The 25,371-nt window shown below is 59.2% G+C and overlaps 1 protein-coding gene across 1 annotated transcript in view; it reads right to left on the bottom strand.

Annotated features, from left to right (window-relative positions):
• Nucleotides 1-2,040: 2,040 nt before the first annotated feature.
• NSG2 (neuronal vesicle trafficking associated 2) overlaps nucleotides 2,041-25,371 on the bottom strand; it is a 38,347-nt gene continuing 15,016 nt past the window's right edge. Inside the window, exons 4-5 of the mRNA XM_028528736.2 lie at nucleotides 4,267-4,377; nucleotides 2,041-3,858 (exon numbers count right to left, since the gene is read on the bottom strand). Of these exons, the coding sequence (XP_028384537.1) occupies nucleotides 3,667-3,858; nucleotides 4,267-4,377 (303 nt within the window). The 3' untranslated portion in view covers nucleotides 2,041-3,666. The remainder of the gene's footprint in view (nucleotides 3,859-4,266; nucleotides 4,378-25,371) is intronic.

The following is a 25,371-nucleotide window of genomic DNA, read 5'->3' as shown; positions in this document are numbered from 1 at the left end:
TGGGGGAGCCATCCGGGGGTATCTCTCCTGCAACGTCCTCGACGCTGTCCCTGTGGGCTGGTGGGCTCTGGACTGTCTTCTCTCCACCCGCCTGGACTCCTCCCGCCCAGCCCTGAGGCCGGTCCCTGCACAGACCTCTGGCTGATAGGCTCCTCCTCCTCAGAGCTTCCGCCCCACCAGGCCCCCTGCACCCCTGGGGTCATGTTCCCAGGGTCGGCTAGCAGATGAAAACAGTGTGCAAAAGTCACAAACAGAGCTTGTTCTGCGAACCAAGGTGCTGTTTTCAATGCTCGCTTCCTGGCTGCCTGCCCCTCTCTCTGCCAGCCCACAGTGCCCTGCGAAACCTGGTCCTCCAAAGCCTGGAGTGGCTGTTCCCTGACCAAACCCCCTTCGGTTAAACCCTGCTGGAGCAAACCTCCCAGTCCTTGGGCGTGCGTGGGAGCAGCTGGGTGCCCTCCTCCTTTCTGACCAGAAAACTCTGACTCTGCCAGAATAGCACGTGGACCCACGGTCCCTCCTCAAGACGGCCCTTCCCTGGTCCAGCACGCTCCCCCTTCTTTGCAGCCACACAGCCACGGTGTGTTTTCTGAGGCAATGTTGGGTGTTGGGACATGTGTTCATTACGTCTTTAGCTGACTCTGTGTACCTGGAAAACATGCTGGGTGTTTACGGACTGGCCGTACGGATTGACCTGCTCTGCCAGCCCAGACCCCTGGCCTGGCCTTCCCCGCTTCCTGTGCCCTGACGGGAGCCGCAGCCCAGGGCTGGCGGGTGCGGGGAGGCTGGCCCGAGGCCCATGCTCCGCAGCCTGGACAGCCCCACGGGGCGGGAGCGGGGCTCGCTTCCTTCTCCCCACCGGTCACGCGCCTTCGCGCACAGCCCCGGCGCAGCAGCCGGGAGCTCCGAGCCCCAGCTTCCAGCTCTGCCCCGGCCCCGCCCTCAGCGGCTGCCATCTGAGTCGGAGAGGAGGTGTGAACACAAACTATCAGCCCCCAGGCGGCCTGCAGAGATGAGCAGTCAGCACTGAACAGCACCGCGGGTGAGACGCCGGCACCGAAACCCACGGGCTGGAACCAGAGCTCGCGGCTTCCTAACCGCGTGAGCGGGGGGGCCAGCCACTGCTCTGCGGCGGGGGGGGCGGGGGGGGGCTCCCTTCCCTGCACCTCCAGACGGGGTGATGACGAGGACATGGCAGCAATGACGGTGATGGGGGGGCTCCCCACCGCACGGGAGGTATTTGAACCGAGACACAAAGCACTTAACGATTGGCACGCGGCAAGAGGCACTGGTGTGCTGCTCTCCTTGGCTTGAGCCTGGGACGCTGAGTCCGGGCTGAGGACCGGCTGGATCCCTTTCCTGGTGACTCCCAGAGGAAGGACCTGCAGCCTGGACAGCGTGGCTCAGGCGCCTGCGGAGCCAGCCCAGGGGCAAAGCAGCCACACACACCAGGGTTGGAATCCCAGCTCATCGGCTACAGCCCTCGGGCACCTCTTCCTCCCTCAGGAGCCTCCGTTTCCTCCCCTGTCAAGTGGGGGTCAAGAGCCCCTACCTTCCAGGGTGGTAAGATTTAAATGAGCTAACCCTGCAGAGGGCCCCACCCCCTGCCCATCACCTTCCTCCTGAAGCGATTGTCTCCCGGCCCACCGTAGTGTGTGGGTGGCACCCCGATTCTTCTGTTGCGGGTCTGTCTGCACATTTGTTGCCACCTCCAGACCTCAGGGCTGTGAGCAGGCGTCATGGGTGGCTGAGCACCCATGCCCCGGGCAGCCGGGCCCTCGGCAGGAGCTCAGCGGGTTTCCCAGGGATACTGGGTGGCAAGGCAAGCGGCCAGGTGCCTCTCTTGGTCCTTGCCTCTGACCTTGGCCTCATTCAAGCCCCAGGTGCCTCATGGCTGGGGGGTGCCCCACCGCCCGACTCCAGCCCCAGCCCAACGGGACACTCTGCCCCCCAGAGCTCACCCTGGCCCCGGGGACCCCCAGAACCCCAGCCTCTTCCCTGCCGGGCCCACTGAGCGGAAGACGAAGTCACCAAGCGAGGTCGTGGCGCTCGGACACATCGATCTTTATTTGTTTTCCGTCAGAGAAGTTCAAGGAGTACACCGAAAATACTTCAGCCTCTGCTGCCTACTGACAAAATACACCACGAAATTATGAAGCGCTCAGCGTGTGGCTAGGGACAATTTGTTCCTTGGCTTTAGGTGACAGACGAATTTACAGGTGACTTGAGGTGGCGGGGCGGAGGGGTGGGGAGGGGGGAGGAAGAGTCGGACAGTGGCGTTTGGCAGGACAGCTGGCGCCCCTGCTCCTCTGGTGACTCGGCTGCTGGGGACCGGGATCCCAGCGACACGGCAAGACGCAAAAACACCCTTTCAACGGCCTGTCGGAGCTTCGGGGGCAACCGGTACCACTTCTCAAATCACCAACTCTCCGGCTGGGTCCGGCCGTGTCGCCCTGGAGCCGACACCCCCACCCCATCCCCCCAGAGTGGGCCTCCCCAAGATGTTAGTGGGAGAGCGCCCTGAGTGGGCTGAGAGGGTTCAGGGTGGTGGGAGGCCTGGCCTGGCCTGATGCTGCCTCCTCATCAAGAGCTTCTGGAAACAGATGCGGGAGACTGGAGGGATGCCCCCCGTCAACACCGCGGAGCGGGCTAAAGACAGGCGTGTTTCTCCGCCTCCTTTAGAAATGACCTGCCCGGTGGCAGCTCCCACCGTCAAGTCCCCCTGGCTGCCACCTGGCTATGACCTCAATTGTTTGGGAAACAAACCACCGAACCGACATTCAAAAATCAGGTACCTGTCTGTGCTTACGCCGTGGACAAACGTCACACTCCTGTCCCGTCCTGCCTTCTTCCTGCAGCCTCGCCCCCTTCCCTCCCCGCCCCCATCTCATAAACACGGGCCGTGCCCGGGTGTAGATCTAGAAACACGAGAACCAGGCCGTGTCTGCCCGCCCCCTGGTGCCCGCTGACCCCGCGCTCACGCCCAGCCGGCGAGCTCCAAAGCCCTTTTGTACAAGTTTGTGCTCATCTCGCCAGCGCCGCCCTGCTGGGGGCCGTGCGCTCTGACTCGCCAGCTTCCCCGGGCTCACTGAGGTCCACACCAGCCCCTCCCTCCCACTCCGCCTTCCCTGCCTCCCCAGTCCCTGCCCCACAGACCGGCGGCCACCGGACGCCCCACCTGCGTCGCCGCAGGCCCCGTGTGCCTTCGGGAGCCTACACGGGAGCTACGTTCTCTGGTCTGAGCAGCCTGGGGTGGGGGTGGGGGTCTTTCCTGCCTTCAGTGTCATCCACCTGCAGCCAGTTTAATCCCTTTTTTTCCCCCCATTCCTGTTCTCTGCTTCTTTCCTGTTCAGTTTTTTTTTTTCATTTTTCCTAACAAATCATGAGCAGGGGCTTTGAAAATATCTTACATGGAGACGGTCAACACGAAACATGCCTTTGTACAAGGAGAGCCTGACTCGGGGACGAACCAACGATACCAACGACGGAAAGAAATACCGATTCGGACCACTCCAGCGCTCGACAGCTCCGGCTGGGCCCCGCCCCCCCGCCCCACCCCGGTCCCCCCATCCCACCCCCATCCCAGGAGTACAGCGTGGTCTTGTAACTGGAGCTTGGCCTAGCCAATGGGGGCCCCCCCTCCACCCCCCCTTCTGGCTGTGCGGGCTTCTAGTGGCCCTGGGTCTTGGGTGGCTTGGGCTCGTGGATGACGGCGGCCGCCGACAGCCACGGCCCGATGGCCCGGGCGGTGCTCTGCTTGGCCACGCTGTAGTGGCTGATGACGGTGTAGAAGCGGCTTCTGGAGCTGGGGTCCTGGGACGAGTAGTAGGCATCCAGGGAGGCCGGGATGCAGCGCTTGTGCTGGGGACGAGAGAGGCGGAGTCAGGGGCAGCTCGCGGACGGCTTCCCACCCCGCGCCGCGACACGGCCACCCCACCCGGGGACCACGGCCAGGGAGCAGGTGACGGACAGCGCCCGGTCTGGGTCTCCCCAGCGTCATCACCATCACCACCCTCCACTTTGATGAGAGGGGGATGGATCAATGTCTTCACTGGCATGGCAGCCGCCCTGCAGACTGTCTGAATTGTCACGTGTATGTGTGTGTGTGTGTGTGTGGCCGGGAGTTTTCGACTCTGCATGAAGGACTGGGTCTCCGGTAGCACACAGAGCCCCCCCCGCCAGGCGGCGCGCCGCAGAGGGGGCCTGACGTCAGAGGGACCACCGCACGCCAGGGGGCAGGAGAGCCGCTCACCTGCGAAGGGCCCTTACCTTATAGACGAAGCCCTCTGGGCAGCTGTGGTCGTAGGTGAAGGCTTTGTAAACCACCAGGAACACGATGCAGGCAAGGAACGCGAGGGCCAGGCTGACGAGGATGGTGACCTGGAGGGAGACACAGCCCACAGTCACCCGGCCTCAGCCTCCGGGCCCCAGGCGCAGCCAGGCAGGGGCGCGGGGGACCCCAGAGCTGGCTCCGTCTCAGCTGTGCCGCTGCCTGGCTGCGTGACCTTGAGCAAACCGTCTGCCCTCTTTGGGCCTCCGTTTCCTCTTCTGCCACATACTTTCTGAAGCTCCTTCTTGGTCCAACGTGTGACCCCCCCGCCCCCCCACTTCCATTCCCTGTTAACTGCCTGGGAATGGGGGGCATGAGTGTTCCATCGCCACCACCCAGATGCCAGGACCGAACTCCAACCTCAGACGCCGCCTGCTTATTTCACGTCCACATGGACGCAAAGACGCCTTCCCAACCCCAGCCCCTGCGGCCCCCTCCCACCGCAGATCTGCAACCCCCTCCCATCGTCCTGTCTCAGGAAAAGTCCGTCCCGCCCTCGCAGCCACTGAGGCCAAAACCACGAAGTCCTCCTGGACTCTATTTTCCTCACGTTCGGTCTGCCAGCGGAGACATCCGTCACCTGACCGCTCGTCGTCACCTTGGTCTGTGGCTCCCAGGCCCAAGCCACCACCGCTTCTCACCCGCCTGGCGACCCACGGCCCCCTCGGCTCCACGGCGGGCTCACACGAACACAGCCAGAGAGACAGACCCCCTCAAAGTCCGAGCCAAGGCACGACCCTTCTCTGCTCAAAAGCACCTGGCGGTCCCCGAGTGGCCCAGAGGGAGAGCCCAGCTCCTGGTGAGGAACTGCAAGCAAGCTTTACAAAGTGGCACAGCGCCGAACAACAGGGTGGAGGGGACAGCAGAACTGGCTGACCCCAGAGGCACCTCCGGGCCGGCACTGCCCACCGCAGCCCCTGTAGGAAGGGGCAGGGGCTCGCCCCTGGGACACCGGGCATCTATTGCTACATCACCAGTATTTTTCCTCCCGTTCGTTTTAAAAGCTGATGGTCGTTTGAGTCAGCTGGCCTAGAAATAGGGGAGAATTCCTCTCACAGAGAGAAGGTTATTTTTTTTTATTTAGGAGAAAAGTAAACCACGGCCTCTGAAGCAGCAGAGCCCGCGGGGGTCCCTGGCAGGTCTCACTCCAACCCCTCGGCCCTCGCCGCCCCCTCCCTGGCCTTCTGAGCCGAGTTTCTTGGGCTGTAGCTGCATTTGGCTGCGACCGTGCAACAATGCAGGACGAGGTGCGCTGCACACATATCCTGGGAGGGCACGACCCCTCCGAGGCGGCGTCCCCAGGAGGCAGGGAGAGAGAGAGGAGGACAACAGCCCCCCGCCCCCCACCCTGTCAGCCCAGCCAGGACTCTGATCCAGGACCCTCTTGATGGGCGGAAACGTGAACTTTGGGGACATCCATGTTCCACAGCATCTGGGCACCTCGAGGCCCAGCAAACCGCCCCTCCACGAAGAAAGCAGGCCCTGGGCTCCTCAGAGCCGCAGACCCACTCACGTCAGGGAAACAGAGCTTCGTGGGGAGATAGAAGCAGAGACGCAGTCAGGCCGCCCTGCGCCTTGCTCCTGGCTCGGCCCGAAGGTCCTGTTGCTGGGGCTCGGGTGGGAAGTGCGAGGGGACGGCAGGCTGCACACACCCCGCCCCAGGGGCACCCTGCCTTGCCGGCCGCCTCCGCAGCTCCCAGCACCGCACCGAGTGGCGCCTTGGAGCCAGGCCGTCTAGACAGAAAGCTCAACTCGGCCACTCGCTGTGTGACCCCGGGCAAGTTGCCGGCCCTTGGGAGCCCTCTGCCTCCCTCTCCCTCCACGGGGGAAGACACTGCTGGCTCCTGCGCACTGGCTGTGAGGAGGAAGACTGTGGTGGTGGTGGTGCTTGGAGCCTCGGGACCGGCCCGGCCCCGGGTTGTGACCTTGGCCAGCATCCCCGGAGCACCAGCCTGTGTCACATCGAAGAGTCCTCGCAGCCCTGTGGGGCAGGGGCCATCCGTGCGCCCATTTTACAGATGGCCTCTCAGAGGCTGAGGGCATGCGTGGCTTTCCATACTCGAGGGCACAGTGAGGATTTGAACTCGGGTCTGAAGTCCACCTGCCTAACCATACCCGATACTGTCCACCCATCTATAACTACATTAGTGTTTCTTTTTGTTAAAAACCCGTTGCCCCACGATGACAAAAACAAAACCGGAAGTCCAAGAGGAAACACCCTCACTACAGTCCTGTTTTTACGTGCTTGCTATTCCTTTCGGGCACGCGCAGCCCTACTGAAATCTCCGCTCCTCCTGCTGGTTCTCAGTCTGCCCCTCGGCCACCCCTCCGGCACTGCGTGGTTACACTGCACATCCTCACAGACCGGATGAGGCACCCCAGGGCCGGGGGAGGCCTCGGCTTCGCCACCTGCCAATGACTCTTCGCCCCTACGCAAGTCTGCACGACACTGCCGGGAGGTCCCACCGGACGGTTTCCGTGTGAACACCGCAGCGACAAACTCATGCTTCTTGCTGCCCTCGCTGCCCTTGTGCGTCCTGAGAGCTGAATCTGGTTCAGGTGTTTCCTCGGCCCGAGGACCATCGGGTGTCACACTCTGCTGCCATCAGCTGTGGCCTGTCCTCTCCCAACTACCGACAGCCTCCAGATGCATGGTGTAAGCTTCTGAAGGCCCCCAGGTCCTGCTCCCTGGAGGGTTCGCTGGTGGTTTGTGCATGGGGACGGGGCAGCAGGGCACCTCAGGCGTGGGCCGTCAATTCCCTGGCCACTCCTGCGCCCCCTCCTGATGCATCGTCCCCACTGGCCCCCGAGGGATCTCCCTCAATTACTCGTCTGGAAAGTTTGTGATGGGCCAAAAACCCCACGTCGCCCCATCGGGGGTGGACTCCGTGCCCCGACACAACGGGCCTGCGACCTTACCGAGCCTCAGGACTGTCTAAGGGGAGAGATCAGATCTAGAATCCCGGGCCCCGCACACAGAGACTTCGGTCCCCTCTCTGCTTTGCAGGTGACAAACCTGGGACCTCGGAGGCTGTCGGTAAACCGGAAGGGTTTCCTAGCCAGTCAGCAGGGCAGCAAGGCCAAGAGGTCAGGCCTTCACGGGCCCAAAACGCGCTTCCTTTCCTTGGCACGCCACTGTCTTCATCCCGTGGGCTCTGCCCACCTGTGCCGTGTCACCGACTGCTGCCCCCCGAGGAACCCCCCACCACACACACACTCCTACACAGATGCACACAGACACATTCAGACACTCACACACACACACGGAAAGATGCACAGACACAGAGGTGTGCACACAGACAGATGGACACACAGACAGATGGACGCACCCTCCACGGCCCCAGTTTCTGAACATTCTAGGCTCTCTGCACATCTTTCACCGCCCCCTCCGGGGAGGGCGTCCCCCACACACACCAGGGCGCCTCCCCACAGCACCCTTCACTGCAGGCCTCTCTGGGACCCCACGGGGGTCCTTCCATGGCTACCAATCACCTGCGCTCTCGTGACCCCTTCACCCCTCCAGTCGCCCCGCTGACTGCGAGCTTCCCGAGGGCAGGGAGGGTGCCCGGGGGCCTCCTGCCCGGCCTGTGGCCTCGGCCTGCCACGGAGGGCATCTCGGTCATCTCTGAAGGACTCACACTCACGGCTCCAGCCAAGTGCAGAGCCAGGCCCCAGAGCAGAGCCCAGCATCCGCTCTGCCCACAGGGCCATCCATTCACCTCCCGGCCCCCGTCGGGGGCGCACGCTGTCTCCCTGCATCCCCGCCCACCGCGGCTGGATGCAGCCGCATGCATCCCCATCTCCATGGAGACGCCAGCCCCGCAGCCCACAGAGCACATTCCATTAAGCTACTTTCATTCCTCAATCCCCTTTCTTGGCAGAAGAGTTGATAAAAGAAAAAGGGAAATCGGGTGAGCAAAATTGGTTTGGAGAATTAGAAATCATCTTCCCCCACTTCCAGAGTGTGGCACCTTGACGCGGGCCAGCGGGGGTTCTGAGCTGGAGAAGCTGCTCCATCTCCTCCCGTAACTCCTGCCCCGGGGGAGACATCACACCCGCCCTCGCCACAAGCGCATGTGACTGGGTCCCCTGTCCTCTGCACCCCGGCCCCACTCTCAGAGCGCTGCCTCTGCCCAGTGGGCAGAAGGGTCTCTACCCAATCTTCTTCCTCCCCCCCACTCCGGCCCTATCGCAGACTCACACACACTGACTCACACACACTCCCCCCGCCCACCCGCCCCCGTGGCCCAGGGAGGAGTCTCGGAGGAGTTTTCCCAGACAACCGTTAAGGAAAGGGCCTGAGGCGGCCACCCTTGGGGAAGTGGCTGCTGGCAATGCTGACCGCTGGCTGGCCTCTGGGAACTGGGCTGCTGGAAGCTCCCACCATTCCCACCTCCTGGCTCTGATGCGAGTTCCCCGGTGGGGCTCAGCCCCTGGAGAGGGAGCTGGCTGGGCCTAGGGGCCCTGCTCCCACATCCAAGAGGATTCCACTGGAAAGGCTTGCGGTGGACATTAAGAATTATTAAACGTGGCGTGGTTGTTTTCACTTTCTTTCTTACTCATAATTGCTAAACCAGCCCTATAGAGGTAGGTCTCGCTGTCTTTCCCGTTTTATGAATGAAGAACGTAACACCCAAAGAAGCCATTTGCCCGAGCAAACGCCAAGACCGGAGACTGGAGAAGCAGGGTCTGGACTCGGGCGTGACCCCAAAGGTTGTGTGGGCGCGTCCCCTCGCTCCCATCCCAGGAACGCCGCCGCCAGGGGGCCGCTTAGAAAGCACAGACTCCGCCATCCCCGAACTGAAAGTTTGTGTTACCAGCCTGTGGGGCCAGCTCCCCGTGGAAGCCCCCCCCCCGGAAACCCATTAAAGGATTCCATTCTCTGGGGCCCCAGCGAATGCAGCTGAGTAAATTGCCTTCTGAAAGGGAAAGGGAAAGGAAGCATCTGTGGCCTCAGACTTTGTAGGAGCGGCGATTCCAGAGCCTCCCAGGAGGAACTGCCCCCCCCCCCCCCGGGAGGAGGGGCGGGAGCCCGAGTCCCTCCAGAGCCAGGCACGCGCCCACCCTCCTGGGACCCTGGGAAGAGAAAAAAACAACCTACATGGGAACCTTTCGGAGCATAACTCATTTCCCAGTTTAATCCGCTATTGGCATAGTCGTTAAAAGGAAGTAACAAGGGTCCAGGGGCCCCGCTTATGAAAGAGATACATCTCAGGCCTCCTGCGGCATTTTTCATTTTGAAAGTGCACGCCGTCCGTCAACTTGAACCAGAGGCTATGAAGAAGACCTTGGACAGTGAGCATCTTGCAGGGCGGAGAAGCTGGGGCCGCGCTTCACAAGGTCTTCAGAAGCCGATAAACAGACGACAAGTGCAGAATGGAGACGGGAACACGTGCACCTCCATCTAAACAGCCTTTAAGAGGGAGGGGGCCAGCCTTTTCTAGTCACCTACTATGTGCAAGCACAGGGCAGACCGGTGGCAGAAACCGGTGAGGAGGTGCAGGGGTGAGGGAATGGGCCGGGGCGGGCACCGCGAGGACTGGGGTGGAAGTGCCCCTCCCACCCCCGGGGCAACTGTGGTCCCGGACGGGAACGGGGTCCACACCACGGCGGATCTGCTTTTTCAGGAAAAGCCCCGAAAAGACTTAAACCGTAAGTGCAACTTCCCGATTTTAAACTGGGGGCAGCAGACCCCAATCTATGCTTTCACTTGAAACCTTTTAACAGTCCTGCAAAGTCCATCTTTCTAACCTTCTTGCATAGGAAACGAGTTTCCAAAAAGGGGCTGGTTCCGGTGCAGATAGCAGTGACGGCGGACACCAGGCCTTGCCGCCCGTCTGTTCTAGAAGGGAGGTGATGAGGCCCAAGCGGGGTCAGGGAGCCGGGCTGGTGCGGAGCTGGGTGGAGAGCAGCTCCCAGGCAGCCCCGCGAGCGCCTGTGGCCGCTGGTGGAGCCTCTCCCACAAGCGAGGTGCCAGGCTGTGCATACCGGCACTACTACGCACGCGTCGCAACCGTGCGATGAGGCTCAGCTCGCCCTGGGTTGCTGCGGGGACTCCCCAGGGTCACCCAGCCAGGACAGTTAGGGCACGGGGAGACCTTGGGGCTTCCACTGCGACCCTCCCAGTCCCCGGCACTTTGTAAAAGATGGCCCAGACAAGAAGGCGCTCACAAAGTGAAACCCCGAGAATGCAAAGGTCACCCGGCCCTGCTGCTCCCCGAGGGCGTGACTGCAGCTGCAGGTCCGTCCTGACACGCAGGCACTCGGGCTTGGAGCAGAGAGGTCGTGACGTTCCTGCACTGCCTCCCAGATGATGGTGTGAATGTACCGTCTGAGCAAAGGGAAGTCTTCCGAGAGTTCGGGGAACCGGCCTTGCCGCAGCTCGCCTCTGGCTGTTCAGGGACTGGGGTGCCGGGGTTTAAGAGGGAATCAGTGCGCGGTGGGCGGAGCCGGGCTCTAGAACCAGCCGGCCATGCGGCCTAAGCAAGCCACCCCGCTTCCCTGAGCCTCGGAGTCTGTGTCTGCAACCGTGGGGCCCGGCCGAGCACCCACGCACTAGGCAGGCACGCTGCAGGGACGGCTCCAATGGACCCTGGCTGTGAAGCCCCCAGCGATTCTGGGCTTCCTTACCATCACTATTGGTGACACCCTCCCCATAAGCGGTTGCCTGGAGATCCAGTTGCTTGACTTCCTGTCACTAAAACAGCAGGCTTCCGGCTGGACCTCTTAATTGCCCCGACATGGGCTGTTGAGTCACCAGCTTACCGCACTTTCCCGAGGTTTTACCGGAGCAGGAATCGGGCCCCAGCCTCCCGCCCCCGCTCCCTGGCGCCACATAATGAAGGCGCCCGTCCCTTATCACGGCTCTGACTCGACAAAGGCGAGCAAGTCACCCAGCAGACACGCGGGGTGGCACACACAGCCAGGCTGCGGGGCCCCAGAGACCACTGCACAGAGCACGAGAGCCAGGGCATGGAACCTGGTGACGTCCCCTTCCTGCCACCGACTTCCCACAGCGGCTATAGCCTGGGTCTGGTCTGTGTGCTTATTCAGCTGCGCCCTCTGGCCCTGCCCTCCCCGCAGCAGGCAGGCGGGCTGCGCTGGGCATCGGGGCCCAGAGGGAAGGGCCGGCGTCCTTCCTGGGAGGAGAAGCTGCTCTTTGCAAGGTTGGGGGCGGGGGTGAGGTTCCGGTCAGGGCCTCTTCCTGGACATGGAAGATGGACCAGGGAGTGCGGAACGTTCTTAGCTCCAGGCTGAGAAAGCGGGTTTGACGCCTGCCTGGGCGAGACCCGAGTCTGGGCCGAGCTGTTTGCTCCCTGGAGGACCCCGGAGCTTGGCTGTGGAAGGTGCTCCATCAGTCTGTGCAAGTCAGTAAGCGCCACCTAACGAGTTCCATTCATCTTATTTTCCTGACACCCTCTCTCCTTTTCCAGAAACGACTGAGGGCCACACGCAGGCTGCACGACTCAGTCGTCGCTGACACTCACGGGGAGCTCGCCCTGCACCTGGTGCTGCCTGTAGCCTGTGACAGGGCTCTCCCTGGTGTCTTCGCAACCACCCTCCGAGGTTGGCGTCGCTGTTGTGTCCCCACTTTACAGATGAGGAAAATGGTCACGAATAGAGGGAAGGGCCGGGGGTGGCCGTAAATTGGAGGCAGGACTTACAACGGTGCTCAAACTTGCAGAGGGGGGCAACGAGTTGGCTCCAGGTTTACCAGAAGCCCCGCCCAAGACAGGAACCGGATCCCTTAAAACATTCAAAGTCTAACAGGGGTGTCCGCCCTGCGGTCCCCGGGCCGCATGCGGCTGGGGATGGCTGTGAGTGCGGCCCAGCTCCAAGTCGTAAATTTACTCGAAACTCGATGAGATTTTTTTGTGCGATTACGTGTAGCAGTGTATTTAATGTGCGGCCCAAGACAACTCCTCTTCCAGGGTGGCCCAGAGACACCAAAAGGTCGGACAGCCGGGGGGAAGATAAGGACCGACTGCCTGCGGGAAGATAAACGCGCAGCTCCCATCCAATCCGGGCGGTGCGGGCAAGGCGGTCTGTCTCCATTCTGCGTTTCCTCTGTGCAACGAGGATGAGGATGGCAGCATCCCCGTCACCGGGCCGTGACGAGGGTCAGAGGAGCGGCCGAAGGCAGCAAGCACAGTGCCTGGACCCCTGGAGGTGCCCCAGCGATGTCCACCCTCCTGTCTTATTTCTGGCCTTTCCCCCACCCCCGCTGAGGGCTTGAAGCACCTCGGCCCACGGGCGTTTAACTGCAAGCTCTCTGCTGAGGCCGCTGGGCCAGCTCGTTATTCCTGGAAAAGAAGAAAGAGGCCGCGCTGGGGGCTTGTCAGGCGTGTGCTCCCGAATCTCACAAGCGGGTGGCTGAATGGTGTGTCGAGTCCCAGCCGGGGCCCCGCTCGAAATCCACGTTCACGCGGAAGGCGCCTCCCACTCCCCACTACGCTCCGCTGCCCCGGGCAGCTGGGGAAGTCACGCTTTCCCTTCATCCCCTGCCGCCGGGAAGCGCGATTGATTTTCCTGACCTCATTTTCGTGGTTTAAAGAACTGTTTCCCCAGGGCTCCGCGGAGAGCTGAAATGGAGAAAATCTCATTCATATTTTACCGTGTAACCCAAGGACTAATTGTGTCCCTGACAACAGACGCGGACGGAACGGCTCGTCCACAGCGGCCCCAGGGGCCAGGCACGCGGGAGGCAGAGAGGGCTGGTACGCAGCCTCTGCCCTCAGCACAGATAGTGGAAGGCCAGGGAGGGGCACTGAGATGGAGACAGCACAGGGAAGGGGGCGGGGCGGGGACAAGGTGACCCAGCCAGAGACCAACAACCGGTGCAAAGGCCTGGAGGTGTGGGTGGTCCCGGACGGTGAAACGGGAAGCTTGAACGGGAAGGAGACAGGCTGGAGAAGGAGCGCGGGGCCCAGACAGAATCTAATCGGAGTCCCGGAGGGCTGACAGGTAAATACCGTCCATCTGCTCTTCACAGACGTGGTTCCATTTGAGTCTTAAAAATTAGTCAGGCGCCCTGGCTGGGTGGCTCAGCCGGTTGGAGCGTTGTCCCGTACACCAAAGGCTATGGGTTCGATCCCTGGTTGGGGCGCACAGGAGAAGCAGCCAATCGATGTTATTCTCTCACATCGATGTGTCTGTGTCTCTCTCTCTTCCTTCCTTTCTCTCTCTAAAAATCAGTGCAAACATACCCTTGGGTGAGGATTTAAAAAAACTGGTTTTTAATTACTTCGGCCATTTGGATGGGAATGGAATCAGAGGGGGGACGTTGGGAGGCGGGAAGACCAGGCAAGGGCTCTAAAACTAACCCGGACCTCAGCAAACATTCCCCCATCGTCTGCTGCCCAGTCCAGTACAGAGCCAGGTGTTTGGGGAGATGCTGAAACGAGGCAATAAGCTCAGGGTGACTGGGTACCAACCGTGTTCCAGTGCTTTACATATGGCATCTCTTCTGAGTATCACAAAACAACATTGGCATCTTCATCCAACATATTAAAGACCTCACGCCCAGGGAGGCCAAGAGAAGGGAGTCACACAGGCGAGCAGGGCCGGGCTCCCCTCCCGTGGACCGGCGTGGCCCGACCCTGCAGACCAGCCTCAGAAACAGCAGCGGCCCCAGCACAAAACGGAGGCAACTGCTGTGTCGGTGTGTGCAGCCTGCAGTGGCAGGTTGTCCTGCAGGCCCAGTAGCAACCAATGTGAGCCTGAAGGGTGAGCAAATACAGAGCCCCGAGCCCTATTAATATTCCATGGTACATGCTGTGGCTTTAAACTCAAATCCACATACGTGGAGGTTGCGGCGGCATGCCCACACTCTAGGGCACCAGATGTGGGCCGGGCCTGGCGTTCCGTGAGTCACCCACACCACCGACCCCAAGGCCTGGGAGTCACGGTGGCGACTCGGTAAATACTTATTGACTGAATGGGGCCACTGGGAGAAAAATCTCCGAAGGAGATACAATTAAGAGAATGATGATGGGTTTGTTTCAAAAGGTCATCTTTCCAAGCTTTAGAGGGCTGGCTGGTTACAAATGGAATTTATTTGTCTATTAATTCTTCACATATTTGCTGAAAACTCCCTATACCCTTCCAAATATCACTAAGCCAGGTGAGTTCATGGGTTAACCCTTTAACAAAGAGCTTGGAGGAACAGATTATTTCTACTCTTTCAAGTTTTTCTAGAGCATTTAGAAAGAAAATGGTATGTATGTTCTCTTTCCAAAGGTGGCATGACTCTTACTACCATACCTGCCCCAGACTGCACAAAAAAGAACATTTAGCACAACCTCACAATCTTAATAAAGCAAAGATTTAAAGAATATCTTAGCAAACAGAATCCAGTGCTACACCATGACCAAAGGAAAACATGTAAGAATGGCTTGATATTTAAAAACCTATCAGCATAGTTTATCATAACATTAAATCAAAGAAGCCAAACCATATATCATCTTCTTGAATGCAGAAAGGGCACTGGGAAAAAACAAGCCCCTCCAAATGTAAATGGTAAAACACTAGAAATAGTAGATCTGAAGATACTGACCAGTGCAGTTTGACAAGAAAAATGACACTAGGGGTCTAAATTTTGGAAAGGAGAAATAACATAAGAAAACTAAATACCAGAAAGGAGAAGCAATGTGAGCATTATGGACAGATGATACATTATACATATAGAAAACCCAAAGAATCAAAATGTTTTTTGACTTTTTTTCTTCTTTCTCTTTTTAAAATTGTTTCCTTTTTTTCCTTAAGGAGTCAAATTTTTAAACGAATTACTAGAAACAATAAGAAAATTTGTCAACTGCCAGGTGGCCAATGTACAAGATTGAAAAGCATTTCTATTAAGTATAAATAACAACCAGTTTAGAAATATAATGGAAGGAAGGGTCCCCTTTATTATTATCAACAAAAAAGCCAAAATACTTTGAAATAAATTTAATTAGAACTATAAAGATAACCTTAAAGCTCAGTTGAGAACCTTGAAAGAAGATTTCAACAGACACAAAGTTAAATATTGTCTCCCGATAGAGAGACTCAAAATGTTAAAGATGTAGCTTCTCCTCCAATTAATCTAGACATTCATGGAACCCAAATTAAAAAGTAGCACGATTTTTGGAAACTAAACAATATATTCATATTTACAAGGAGAAGCAAACATACGAGAATGGGTAAGGACTTTCTGAAGGAAAAGGAAAGAGGACAGAAGAGTTTACACAGATTTTTAAGATGCATTGTAAAACCCAGTCACTGAGAAAGTTTGGTGTTGTCTCCATTTCCGACCCCAGACAACGGGCAGCCGGCGGAAGAGGACAGAGCTGAGGGGTGGGTGGGCACACACGTGGGGGTGCGGAGTCCGGAGAAGGTGGCACGCCAGGCCAGACGCGGTTAGCCTGTGACCGGAGACCGCCCGGCACCTGGCCACTCACAGAGAAATGAAGCTGGATTCCCGGTTCACTCTTCACAAATTCCAGATGGATCCCAATTTTAACATGAAAATAAAATCATTCAACTACCAGAAGAAAACAAGAGTGCACGGTGGGACAGGCCTAGGTTTTTATAGAGCCAAGGGATGCCCATGCTTCCCTTTACACCTTCTGGGGCTGGTGACCCCAGCAGATGTGAGAAAGCCCGCAGGCGCGGAAAAGCAGTCGCGCCACAAACAGAGCCAAAGGCAGAGGACAACCGAGAAAAGACCACGCGGCAACAATGACTCAGCACCCAGCTCCGGGGGGAGGCCGTGCCAAGCGGCGGGAAGGATGACCAAGTGGTCCGACCAAACAGGACGCCTTCCCGGAGAGACGCCAAGGTCAAGAGTCAATCCGTACGTGGAAAGAGGCTCGATCTCACCCGTAACGGAAGACAGACACGTGTAGACAAAGCTGGGGTGCCGTTTCCTACCTGCTGGATGGGCACAACTTGTCAGGATCGTTGAAATGAACGGTGTGGGGGAGACACGCTCATAGGCATGGCGGGGGAAGGGGTGGTGGGACGATTCTGGAGGGTGATGTGGCAAAACCTACTGACATGGAAGATTCCCACGCCCTCTGGCCAGGCTTGGAAGGGGAGAATCTCATGCCCTCCCGTAGAACATATGAAAGGTGCATGCGTGCGTGCATGAGAGACACGCTGGGAAGCGGGGACGCTCGCCGCAGGAAAGACTGGGAGCGAGGACAGCACTAGGGCGCCGGCTGGGAAGGACCGGGAAGCCCTCGGAGCGCGGCCGTCAGCAAGGACAAGGAAGGGTCTCCACGTGCCGATGCGGAGGCGTCTCTGGGATGAGAGAAGAAAGCAAGGCGCAGGGGAGTGTGTTTAAAATGGTCCCGTTTGAGAGACTGGAAAGGGATAGCGAGTGTGTGTGTGTGTGTGTGTGTGTGTGAGATGACAAGCGGAAAATGCCTCCGGCTGAGAGCACGAGGGGCGCCCCACACTGCCCCACCAGTGCTCTGCGGTGCTGGGAACGCCCCGTACATCCCCGCTGTCCGATACGGCCACCGCTGGGCTCGTGGGGCTGTTGAGCGTTGGACATGGAGCTTGTGTGACTGAGGCTTTGAATTTGAATTTTATTTCATTTTAATCAACTTGAATGCATCTGGCTGCATGTGGACAGCCATTAGACCATGGGTATTTGGGGGGAGAAGGATTATCAAGAGAGATAAAAGGGGACTTACTTCCAGTGCCTGCTTGTCTGTACGGTTGGACTTTTGCACGTGTAATTGTGTGACTCTATTTCACTGTGAAAGGAAAGTTACTGGCCCCCCAGGGCCGACAGTCACAGGGGTGTAGGACGGAATCGGGAGGGGTGGCGCTGGTCCTTGGGAGCCCAGGCTCCCCTGGGGCCGTGGAGGAGGGCAGGTAAGGGGGTACCTGCCCCAAGGACGTCAAGCAGACAAACTCCTCTGTGAGTAAGGCCCCAGAGGAGGAAACAGCCACCTGTCAGGACAGGTGCATCCTGGAGGTGACATTTCAGGGGGCCTTTGGGGGGAGTAGGTGTGCGCCAGATGACAGGGCAGAGAGACGCATCCAGGATGGAGGGAACAGCTAAGCTGAGTGGAGGTGAGATGGGGCAGTATGTCCATAATTCCGAAAGTCCCTGGGGTTGGCAAGAAGGATATAAAGACGGGAAGGAGAGGGAGCTGAAGAGATGAGCAAGAGATAGCTTCTGAGGACAAGGTCCAGAGGACCAAGGAGTTCAGAGTCCGCCCTGAAAGCCAGGGGAGCCCCAGAATAGTTTTGAGCAGGACAGAGAAGTGCTCGCCCATGACTTGGGGAAGAGACACACGTTGGCTACCACTTGGAAGGTCAAAATCAAAGACTGGAGCTGGAAATGAGGGTCCAGGTGAAACACAAACAAGGCTCCTCTTTGTCCTCTGCAGAAAAGTCACAGTAAAGCTATGGATGGACCTAAAACTGCGTTCTGTACATTTTGCCCGTGAAAACATTCACAGCTGGTCTTTCAGGGTTATGCAGTACCGAGAGAAAAGAAAATCCAAAGGAAGGTAGTATCCCACCTTCCTCAGCCATCTCATTGTTCATCAAGCCCCCAGGCCCTTGAGAATTCTTTCGTCTTCTTTTTTCCTAATTTTCCTAGGGCCTCAAATATCAAATGACTGGGAAACTAAACCGAGAACCACACAAACCTGACGCGCCTCGGTGGGCTGGCAGGGGCGCGATTTCTGTTTTCAGACCAATAAACACGGCGGTAAATCCTAGACGAAGGTTTCCCAGCCCTGACACTATTGACGTTTGGGGCAGGATAATTCTCTGTTATGGGGGCCGTCCTGTCTCTTAGGATGCTTAATAGCATCTCTGGCCTCCACTCATTAAATGCCATTAAATGCCACACACACACACACACACACACCCCAGTTCTGTCAACCATCACGTCCCCTGGGGAGCAAAATTGTCCCTGGCTGAGAACCGTTGCCGTAAAGCATCAAAGCCAGGAGAGCCCGTGGTGACTGGCCCACCCAGCTTCCTCGTTTTACAAAAGGGAACACGGAGGCCCAGACACTGAGACAAGAAACTGGGTTTTCTTACTCTGTGTAGAGGCTTTTTTTTTTAGAGACCAGAGATCCTTTTCTTGGCCTCAGAAAAAGGCGATAAAAGACAAAAAACTGGAAGGATTTTAATTTAAGTCAGCTTCATCTAGCTGAGCACTCATTCCCCCTCTCCCTCCCTTCCTGACACGCAGGCTTCGTGCTAGAATTTCAGCTCATGAACCTGATACTCCAGCCACACATGCCCCCCCCAAACTCATAATAATAATAATAATAATAGAGATTATGAAAATGCCCCCCCTAATTCAGCATTTTCCACTTTTTATTGGTCCACCGTGAAGAGGTTAAGGGGAAGCTGCCTGATGCATCTAGCCAGGCGCCGCTGCGGGCCAGGCCCTCCGCATCGCCAACACAGTCCTCACAGCCGCTGGCACCCCAGCTTGCAAAAGAGGACACGGGCTCGGGGCGGGGAGGGGACCTGCCCAAGGTCACACAGCCAGTGCCTCTAGAGCCAGCGGTGGAGCCCAGGTCTCCCAGGCTGCGGGGTACAACTGCGTTCCGGCGGCGGAGGGTTAGAATGAGTCCATGACGGTCACCTCCATGACTGGGAGGGCCCAACGCCCTCGGAGGGCCCGGTTCTCCCCGAACTGCTCGGATCGCAGAGCCGAGGGGCTTGTCAGCATCTCCAGGAGGAGGCCAGGGCTGCACGGCAGTTGCTATGACAACTGGTTTCCGTATAATTATAGAACGCGGCGGTGACACCACCAGCTGCACATTCAGTTGCTTTGTGAGCACCTGTCTTCCTCTGACACTTCTAGGAGCTTGAAGATAATACATTTTTTTAAAAAAAATCACACTTCATGTAACTACGCATTGTAGCCATGGAGGCCCAGGGAATGAGAACGCCACGAGGTGACACCCCCCAACACGGGAGGGGGCGGGGGCAGGCCCCACGGCACGGCACGAGGAACGTGGCGTTTCTCCCTTGGGGGATCTTTGCCTCTGCACTTTCTCCCGGCTCCGTGCCTCTTGGGACTCAGCCGAGGTGCGTGCAAAGACAGGAAAGGAGGAAAGGCAGCCAGAGGGACACGGAACTTCTCGGGCGACATTGGTTAGGAGGCTAGTTCGGTGCGCTGTGGCCAGTTCCCCAACAGAGCGGGGTTCCCTGACTAGGAAGACGGTACAACGGAAGGGCATACGCAAACACACCCTCCCGAGGAGCACCCAGGCACCACCCCTGGGGGCGAGAAGAGCCTGGCGCTTCCCCTTGGCGACTCGGGGTGCCTGCACGCCCGACCTGACCTCTCTGACACCTAGTCCGCACCCCTGCTCATCAGACACAATGCCTTCTGCGTGAGTGACAGCAGAGATCAAATGGGAAATGACTCGCTAACCGCCTGGCACATAATAGCAGCTCAATAAAATGGTGATCATTGTTATTCACTAATAACAAATAATGCTTTTTACAGTACTGTTTTACTTGCCGTGAGCCTCTTCCTTTGATCACCGGACCATGGGGCTGAGGGGACCAGATGACGCCCTGCCTCGGGCACTGTGTTCTGCAGTCCCTCGGGGAGCAGGGGAGCCCCGGGGAAGCCAGCGCAGAGCAGAGGCAGGGGCAGGAGCCGAGAGAGACGCTCGGACCGTGGGACTCCCAGGGGAGAGACTGGCCTGGGAAGTCGAAGGCAGACTTCTGGAGGGGGTGAGACCTGGGCTGGGTCGAGAGGCAGAAAATGTGGGACGGCCAGCGAGGCAGAGGACAGTGCCTGGCAAAGACCCGGACGTGAGGAAAGCCACGGTGGTCCCTGGGACACTGAGAGGCAGGCGCAGCGGGAGGGCAGGGACCCCGGCCCGGCAGCAAGGACTGCCCTCAGGACAGCCTGCAAGGCTGGGCGCGGCCCTCACACAGATGCCTGTGGGAGGAAGCAGGGGCCATCAGAGATTTCTCCGGCGAGCCCTGCCTGCCGGACCTGATCCTGCTCAGGATGGGTGGGAGGCGGTGGGTGGGCGACGGAGGGTGAAAGCTGGCTCGGCGGAAGGGCTGAGAGAGAGGAGAACCTGCAGGGCCGGGGTGGCGCCAGCTGGGACGGAGGGCCCACGGGGACAGAGCCAGGTGCACGCTGCCCGCTGGAGACCCAGCCGGGTGAACACGGTCTAGCCAGTCAGAGGGCCCCGCACAGGCAGGGGAGCTCATGTGATGGCAAGAGGAAGTCACACTCGGAAGGGACCGTGGAACCACATTGATTTCTGTTACCCCAGCTCTCACACCGGGCCTGTGACGTGGGCATCACTGCCCCCCCATGCAGACTGGGGAACTCGGCTTCAGACGGGCGAGATGACCGGCTTCAGTCCAACCAACACGCACACTGTGGGACCCCAGCTACGCGCTCCCCCACTTCCGAGTGGTCTTTTCTCCCACAGGACAGTGCTGGGGAAGGGGCTCCCGGGGGCAGGGGGCCAGTGAAGGGGGCGTGGCCCGTAGCGTTCGCCCATTTCTGTGGTGCGAACGCCCCACCGTGGTTGGCTGCAAGCTTCCGACGGTTCGACGACCCGTGTGTACACTTAGAGTGACGGCTCTGGGGAGCGGGGGCCTCCAGCTCCAGCCCCTCCCTGCGGGAGCGCCGTAGGGAGCAGGGAGCTCAGTGGCCTCTCCGAGCCTCCTCTGCACTACCTTTATTAGCAAGTGACCCCCTTCCCGATAGCATTCGTCTGCTCACGCTTGAGGCCAGGACAAGGGGGCACTGGCAGTGACAGCAGCCAGTCACTTGGCTGGGGAGGGGTCACTGAGTCACTCGGTCCCTCCTCCGAACCCCGGGCACGTTCCTCCTGACAGAGCACCACCATTTGTTTAAAAAAAAAAATAGCCCTGGCTGGTGTGGCCTGGTGGATTGAGTGCAGGCTGCAAACCAAAGGGTGGCTGGTTCGATTCCCAGTCAGGGCCCATGTCTGGGTTGCAGGCCAGGTCCCCATGGGGGGCCGCATAAGAGGCAACCACAGACTGATGCTTCTCTTCCTCTCTTTCTCCCACCCTTCCCTCTGTCTAAAAAAATAAATGAATAAATTTTTTTTAAATAAGCTTTTCAATGATCAACAACAACATATTTTTTGAAGGTCACTGTCATAGCACAGTTCCATCGGGCCAGGAGAAAGCACCCAGTGACGCTTCCATTTGGATTTCCAGTGAATCCCCAGCCAGAGGGGCAACAAGGAACCTCGGACCCCGTTGCAGCCTTTGCCCCCCCCCCCCCCCCCGCAGTCACGTGCAGACGCTTCCCTGCTGGGTAGGGTCCTGACTCTGCCCCTCCCCCCGCAGGCGGTGTTCCTAAACACTTATCTAAAACTCACCTCCAAGTACATTTTTAAAAAATAGGAGAACAAGAAAAGCCAAGGCAGCAGATAATAAAGTGAAACTCCTTCTCCCCATGTGCTGGCGTCTGCCAGTACTAGAAGCGTCCCCAGGAGAGGCGGCCCCCCGCGCCTGGACAGCAGAAGCACAGGCCGCAGCTCAACGGGGGGCCTCCCCTCCCGGGGACGGCGGCGGCGCAGGGAGAGGACAAGGATGAGCATGGGTCACGGGCAAGGCGCGGGGAGAGGGCCTGGTTTTAGACAAAGTATTGGAACGAGGCAGCCAGGGCTCGGTGTTTATCGATGTGGAATTTCCACGTCAGCCACGGATCTTTCCATTGGCTCACTCACCTGTCTATTCCATTATTGGAGAGCTCTCTCCCTGTCTGGGGTGGCCGGGGCCGGGCGAGGCTCTTGGGAGCAAAGGGGAAGAAGACGCCGTCCCGGTCCCAGGTCGGTAGGGGGCACAGGAGGTGACTCGGCGGGGCCAACACTGTGCAGCCGGTGCCAGAATGGGGGGTCGCAGAGCAGGCGGGGAGCCCCAAGGGGGAAGGACAGACTGTGCCTGGGTGGACGGGCAAGCCCACCCTGGTCAGGAGCCGTTGGCCTGGGTGCTGAGGGGCGAATGGGGGCCTGCCCCGTGGTGAAGGCGACAAGGGCATTCCGGTGGGGGGGACAGCACGGACGAGGCAGGCAGGTGATGTATGACGTGGTGAGGGCAAGGCCAGCCGTGCTGTGGGCAGGCCGGGGCACCGCAGGCGGCCGGGGAGCGCAGGCAGCCATGCAGGGTTGGGAGGATGGCGATGCCGTGATGGGCACACGCTTCAGGAAGACTCCCCCTGAGGTGGGGGGCGGGTGGGTGGCGAGAAGGGTGGACGGGACAGGGCTGGGGAAGGGGGCGGAGGGGCCCCAGAGGAGCCTGGGCGGGGCGGTGATGGGTGAGCACTGAGAACGGAGGCTCTGGGGAGGGACAGGGGCCTGGGTCTGCCGGCTAAGGCAGCGGCCGCCTCCCGTGCTGGCGCTGGAGGGAACGGGGGCAGAGCGCCACGACCCCCTCCCTTGGCCGGAGAGAGGAGACGAGGAAAAGGAAAGACACGGCTGGCAGGCGGGCTAGCTCCGCAGCGTCCCCCGGCAGCCCCGCACCGCCAGGTGGCTCCCCTTCCACTCCGGAGCCCTCGCTCCGGCCGTGGCGCCCTGCTCGGGCCGGCCGGGCCGGAAGCACAGTCGGCTCACAGCCTCCTGGCCGCGGACCTGGGCAAACCCCCCAGCCCTCTGCCTTCCTCACGTGCAGACGGGATGGTCCTGCCCCCGCCCGGCAGCTGGGACCGCTCAGGGGATGACACCACGAAGCGCCGTCACACGTGGAAACAGGCAGGTGCCCACAGAGCCCACGGGGCCAGCGGGTGGATGGAACGGTGAAAACGCAACTCCCCATCACGTGAGGCCTGGCGTTGTGACTGGCTTTTGCTCGACTTCTGTTTTGATTGTTTGTTGCCATTGGTTTTTGATAATAGCCCACAGACACCGGTTCTTCACATGGAAAGTTCTAGAGCCCTCACTCACGTCTCCCTTTCCGTCTGTCCATCTGGCTGACAGGAATGGGGAGTCCTGGTCTCTCCCATTCTGGCTGGTCCCCCCTGCCTGGGCTCTGGGGCCGGCCTGCAGGCACCCCCAGGACCCCCCCCCCCCCCCCCCCCGCCCCATGGGCCCGAGCACCCTGCCATCTGCCTTGCCCGGGCTGCAGCCACCCGAGTCAGAGTTCCTGACCCCAAACCAGGACGTGCGGTCAGCAATGAATACTGAGGCTGTCCCCAAAGACCGGGGCTCGTGTCCCAGCACCCCCAACACCCTCTCCAGGCCGGCCCCTCGCAGGGAACTGGGGACAAATGATGGGTCCCGATGTGGCCCTGCCCTCCAGGGGTCAGAGGCTGCGGACGGGCGTGGGGGGTGGCAATGTAGACTCAGCCATCGGGCCCCGTGGGACCTGCAGGGCCCTGACGAGGGACCAAACCCAGGAGGTGGCTCCAGAGGGACAGTACAGCCGAGAGGGTGGCCAGGACACCCTCCTCTAGCCCACACATTTGCGAGCTCCTCCACAGCCAGGACTTGTCTTACGTATCTTAGTTTCTCCCAGCAACAGACATCGGGCCCGGCCTGGAGCAAACCTTAATGAAGACGAGGGAGAAAGGGAAGCAAAACAGGAAGGTGGGGAGAAGGCAGGAGGCCACTGCTTGGCAAGGACACGACGCGGTGGCACTGAGGTGTGGCAGATGGCAGAGAGAGTGGGAAACAAAGACACAGAGCACAGAGCTGGATTCTTGTTTTGTTCTGACAGGTCCCGGCTCTCAGTGGCGTCGGGGGTCACTTCACCTCTCTGAGCATCAGCTTCTTCCTCTGTAACTGGGGGCAGTGACAGTAATAAATAAGAGTACCAAGTTCACAAGGTTGCCGTGAGGCTGAGAGGCGGACATAAAACACCTGTAGGATCATTCATGCTATGACTGGTACGTTGAGACATGGCCTACCAAAACACATTGCCTGCTCCCCGGGAGGCAGAGAAATGGCTCCAGTGGTCACCGTTGAGAGCCAGAGGCTGCCATGGGCTGACATTGAACTAGCCACCCTTTGGACGATCCCTCCACGTTTTCCCAGCCACATCCCCAGGGCACAGGCCGGGGAAGGGACGCCCAGGTCTGCTTCAGTCAACACACAAAGTTCGGCTAATCGGGCAGAGAGCTAAGAACCCAGGAGGTAAAACGGAACCTGAACGGGAGAGATATGAAATGGCCCCTCAGTAAGCGTGACCCAGGGTGGGACAAGGACTGGGCCTACTCATGTCAAGACTGCGTCCTGGCTTTGGGATGAGGAACGAGGAGCTCGGGGACGTGGAGGCACTTTTCCCAAGGTTATGAAGCTGAGAGGACGTCATCCGAGCTGCCCAGGGGTGTCTTGCCCCCAAGCCCCGGAGGTCCCAGAACACCTCTCATCAGCTTCACACAAGCGGCCTCCCCATGCGACACTCAGCTCCTCGTCACGCCAGCCCAGGGACAACGGGGTCTGAGAGGACGCCCAGACGCACCAGCACCCTCCAGGCCACCAGCGCCTTGCAAGCTCAGAACGCCAGCATCAGCCCCTCCCACAGCACCGGCCCCGCCCACCGCACCGGCCCCTCCCACAGCATCAGCCCCTCCCACAGCACTGGCCCCTCCCACAGCACCGGCCCCTCCCACAGCAAAATCTGCTTTAGAAGAACCAGGCTCCCAGGAGTAAGAAAGAAGGACAGGCTTCTCTCTGCGTGCCCCTCCCTCCTCAAATAAGACTGCTGAACAACATTTCATGTCTGTGACCCTTTGTAAGAGCCTTTTTGGTCTTAGAAAAGACAAATATTCCAGGCAATTCTTCCAGCCAATCTCCCTCAAATCGTCCCTCCCTGCCCTGCTCGCATCCCTCATTCTCTCGCAGCGTAATTGCTCTGAGCCGCTCTCTCCGGGTCAGTTCTGGAATGTGAAGTCATGAGCCCTTCCACCTCTGCAGAGGCATTAGAATGAGGGATGGCTGCATCTCCGCTGTTCCCATGGTTACCTCCGCCGTGAGCAATAACACACTGGGCGGGGGTGAGGGGTGGCCCAGGCAGGTTTACCAGCACCGTGCTCTCAGAGATTAACAGCATATCTGATTTCCAGCCTGGCA

Source organism: Phyllostomus discolor, chromosome 13 (assembly GCF_004126475.2).
Source record: "Phyllostomus discolor isolate MPI-MPIP mPhyDis1 chromosome 13, mPhyDis1.pri.v3, whole genome shotgun sequence".
Classification (NCBI taxonomy): domain Eukaryota; kingdom Metazoa; phylum Chordata; class Mammalia; order Chiroptera; family Phyllostomidae; genus Phyllostomus; species Phyllostomus discolor.
Note: the sequence above shows the minus strand (reverse complement) of the source record. Positions and strands in the feature narration are given on the sequence as shown.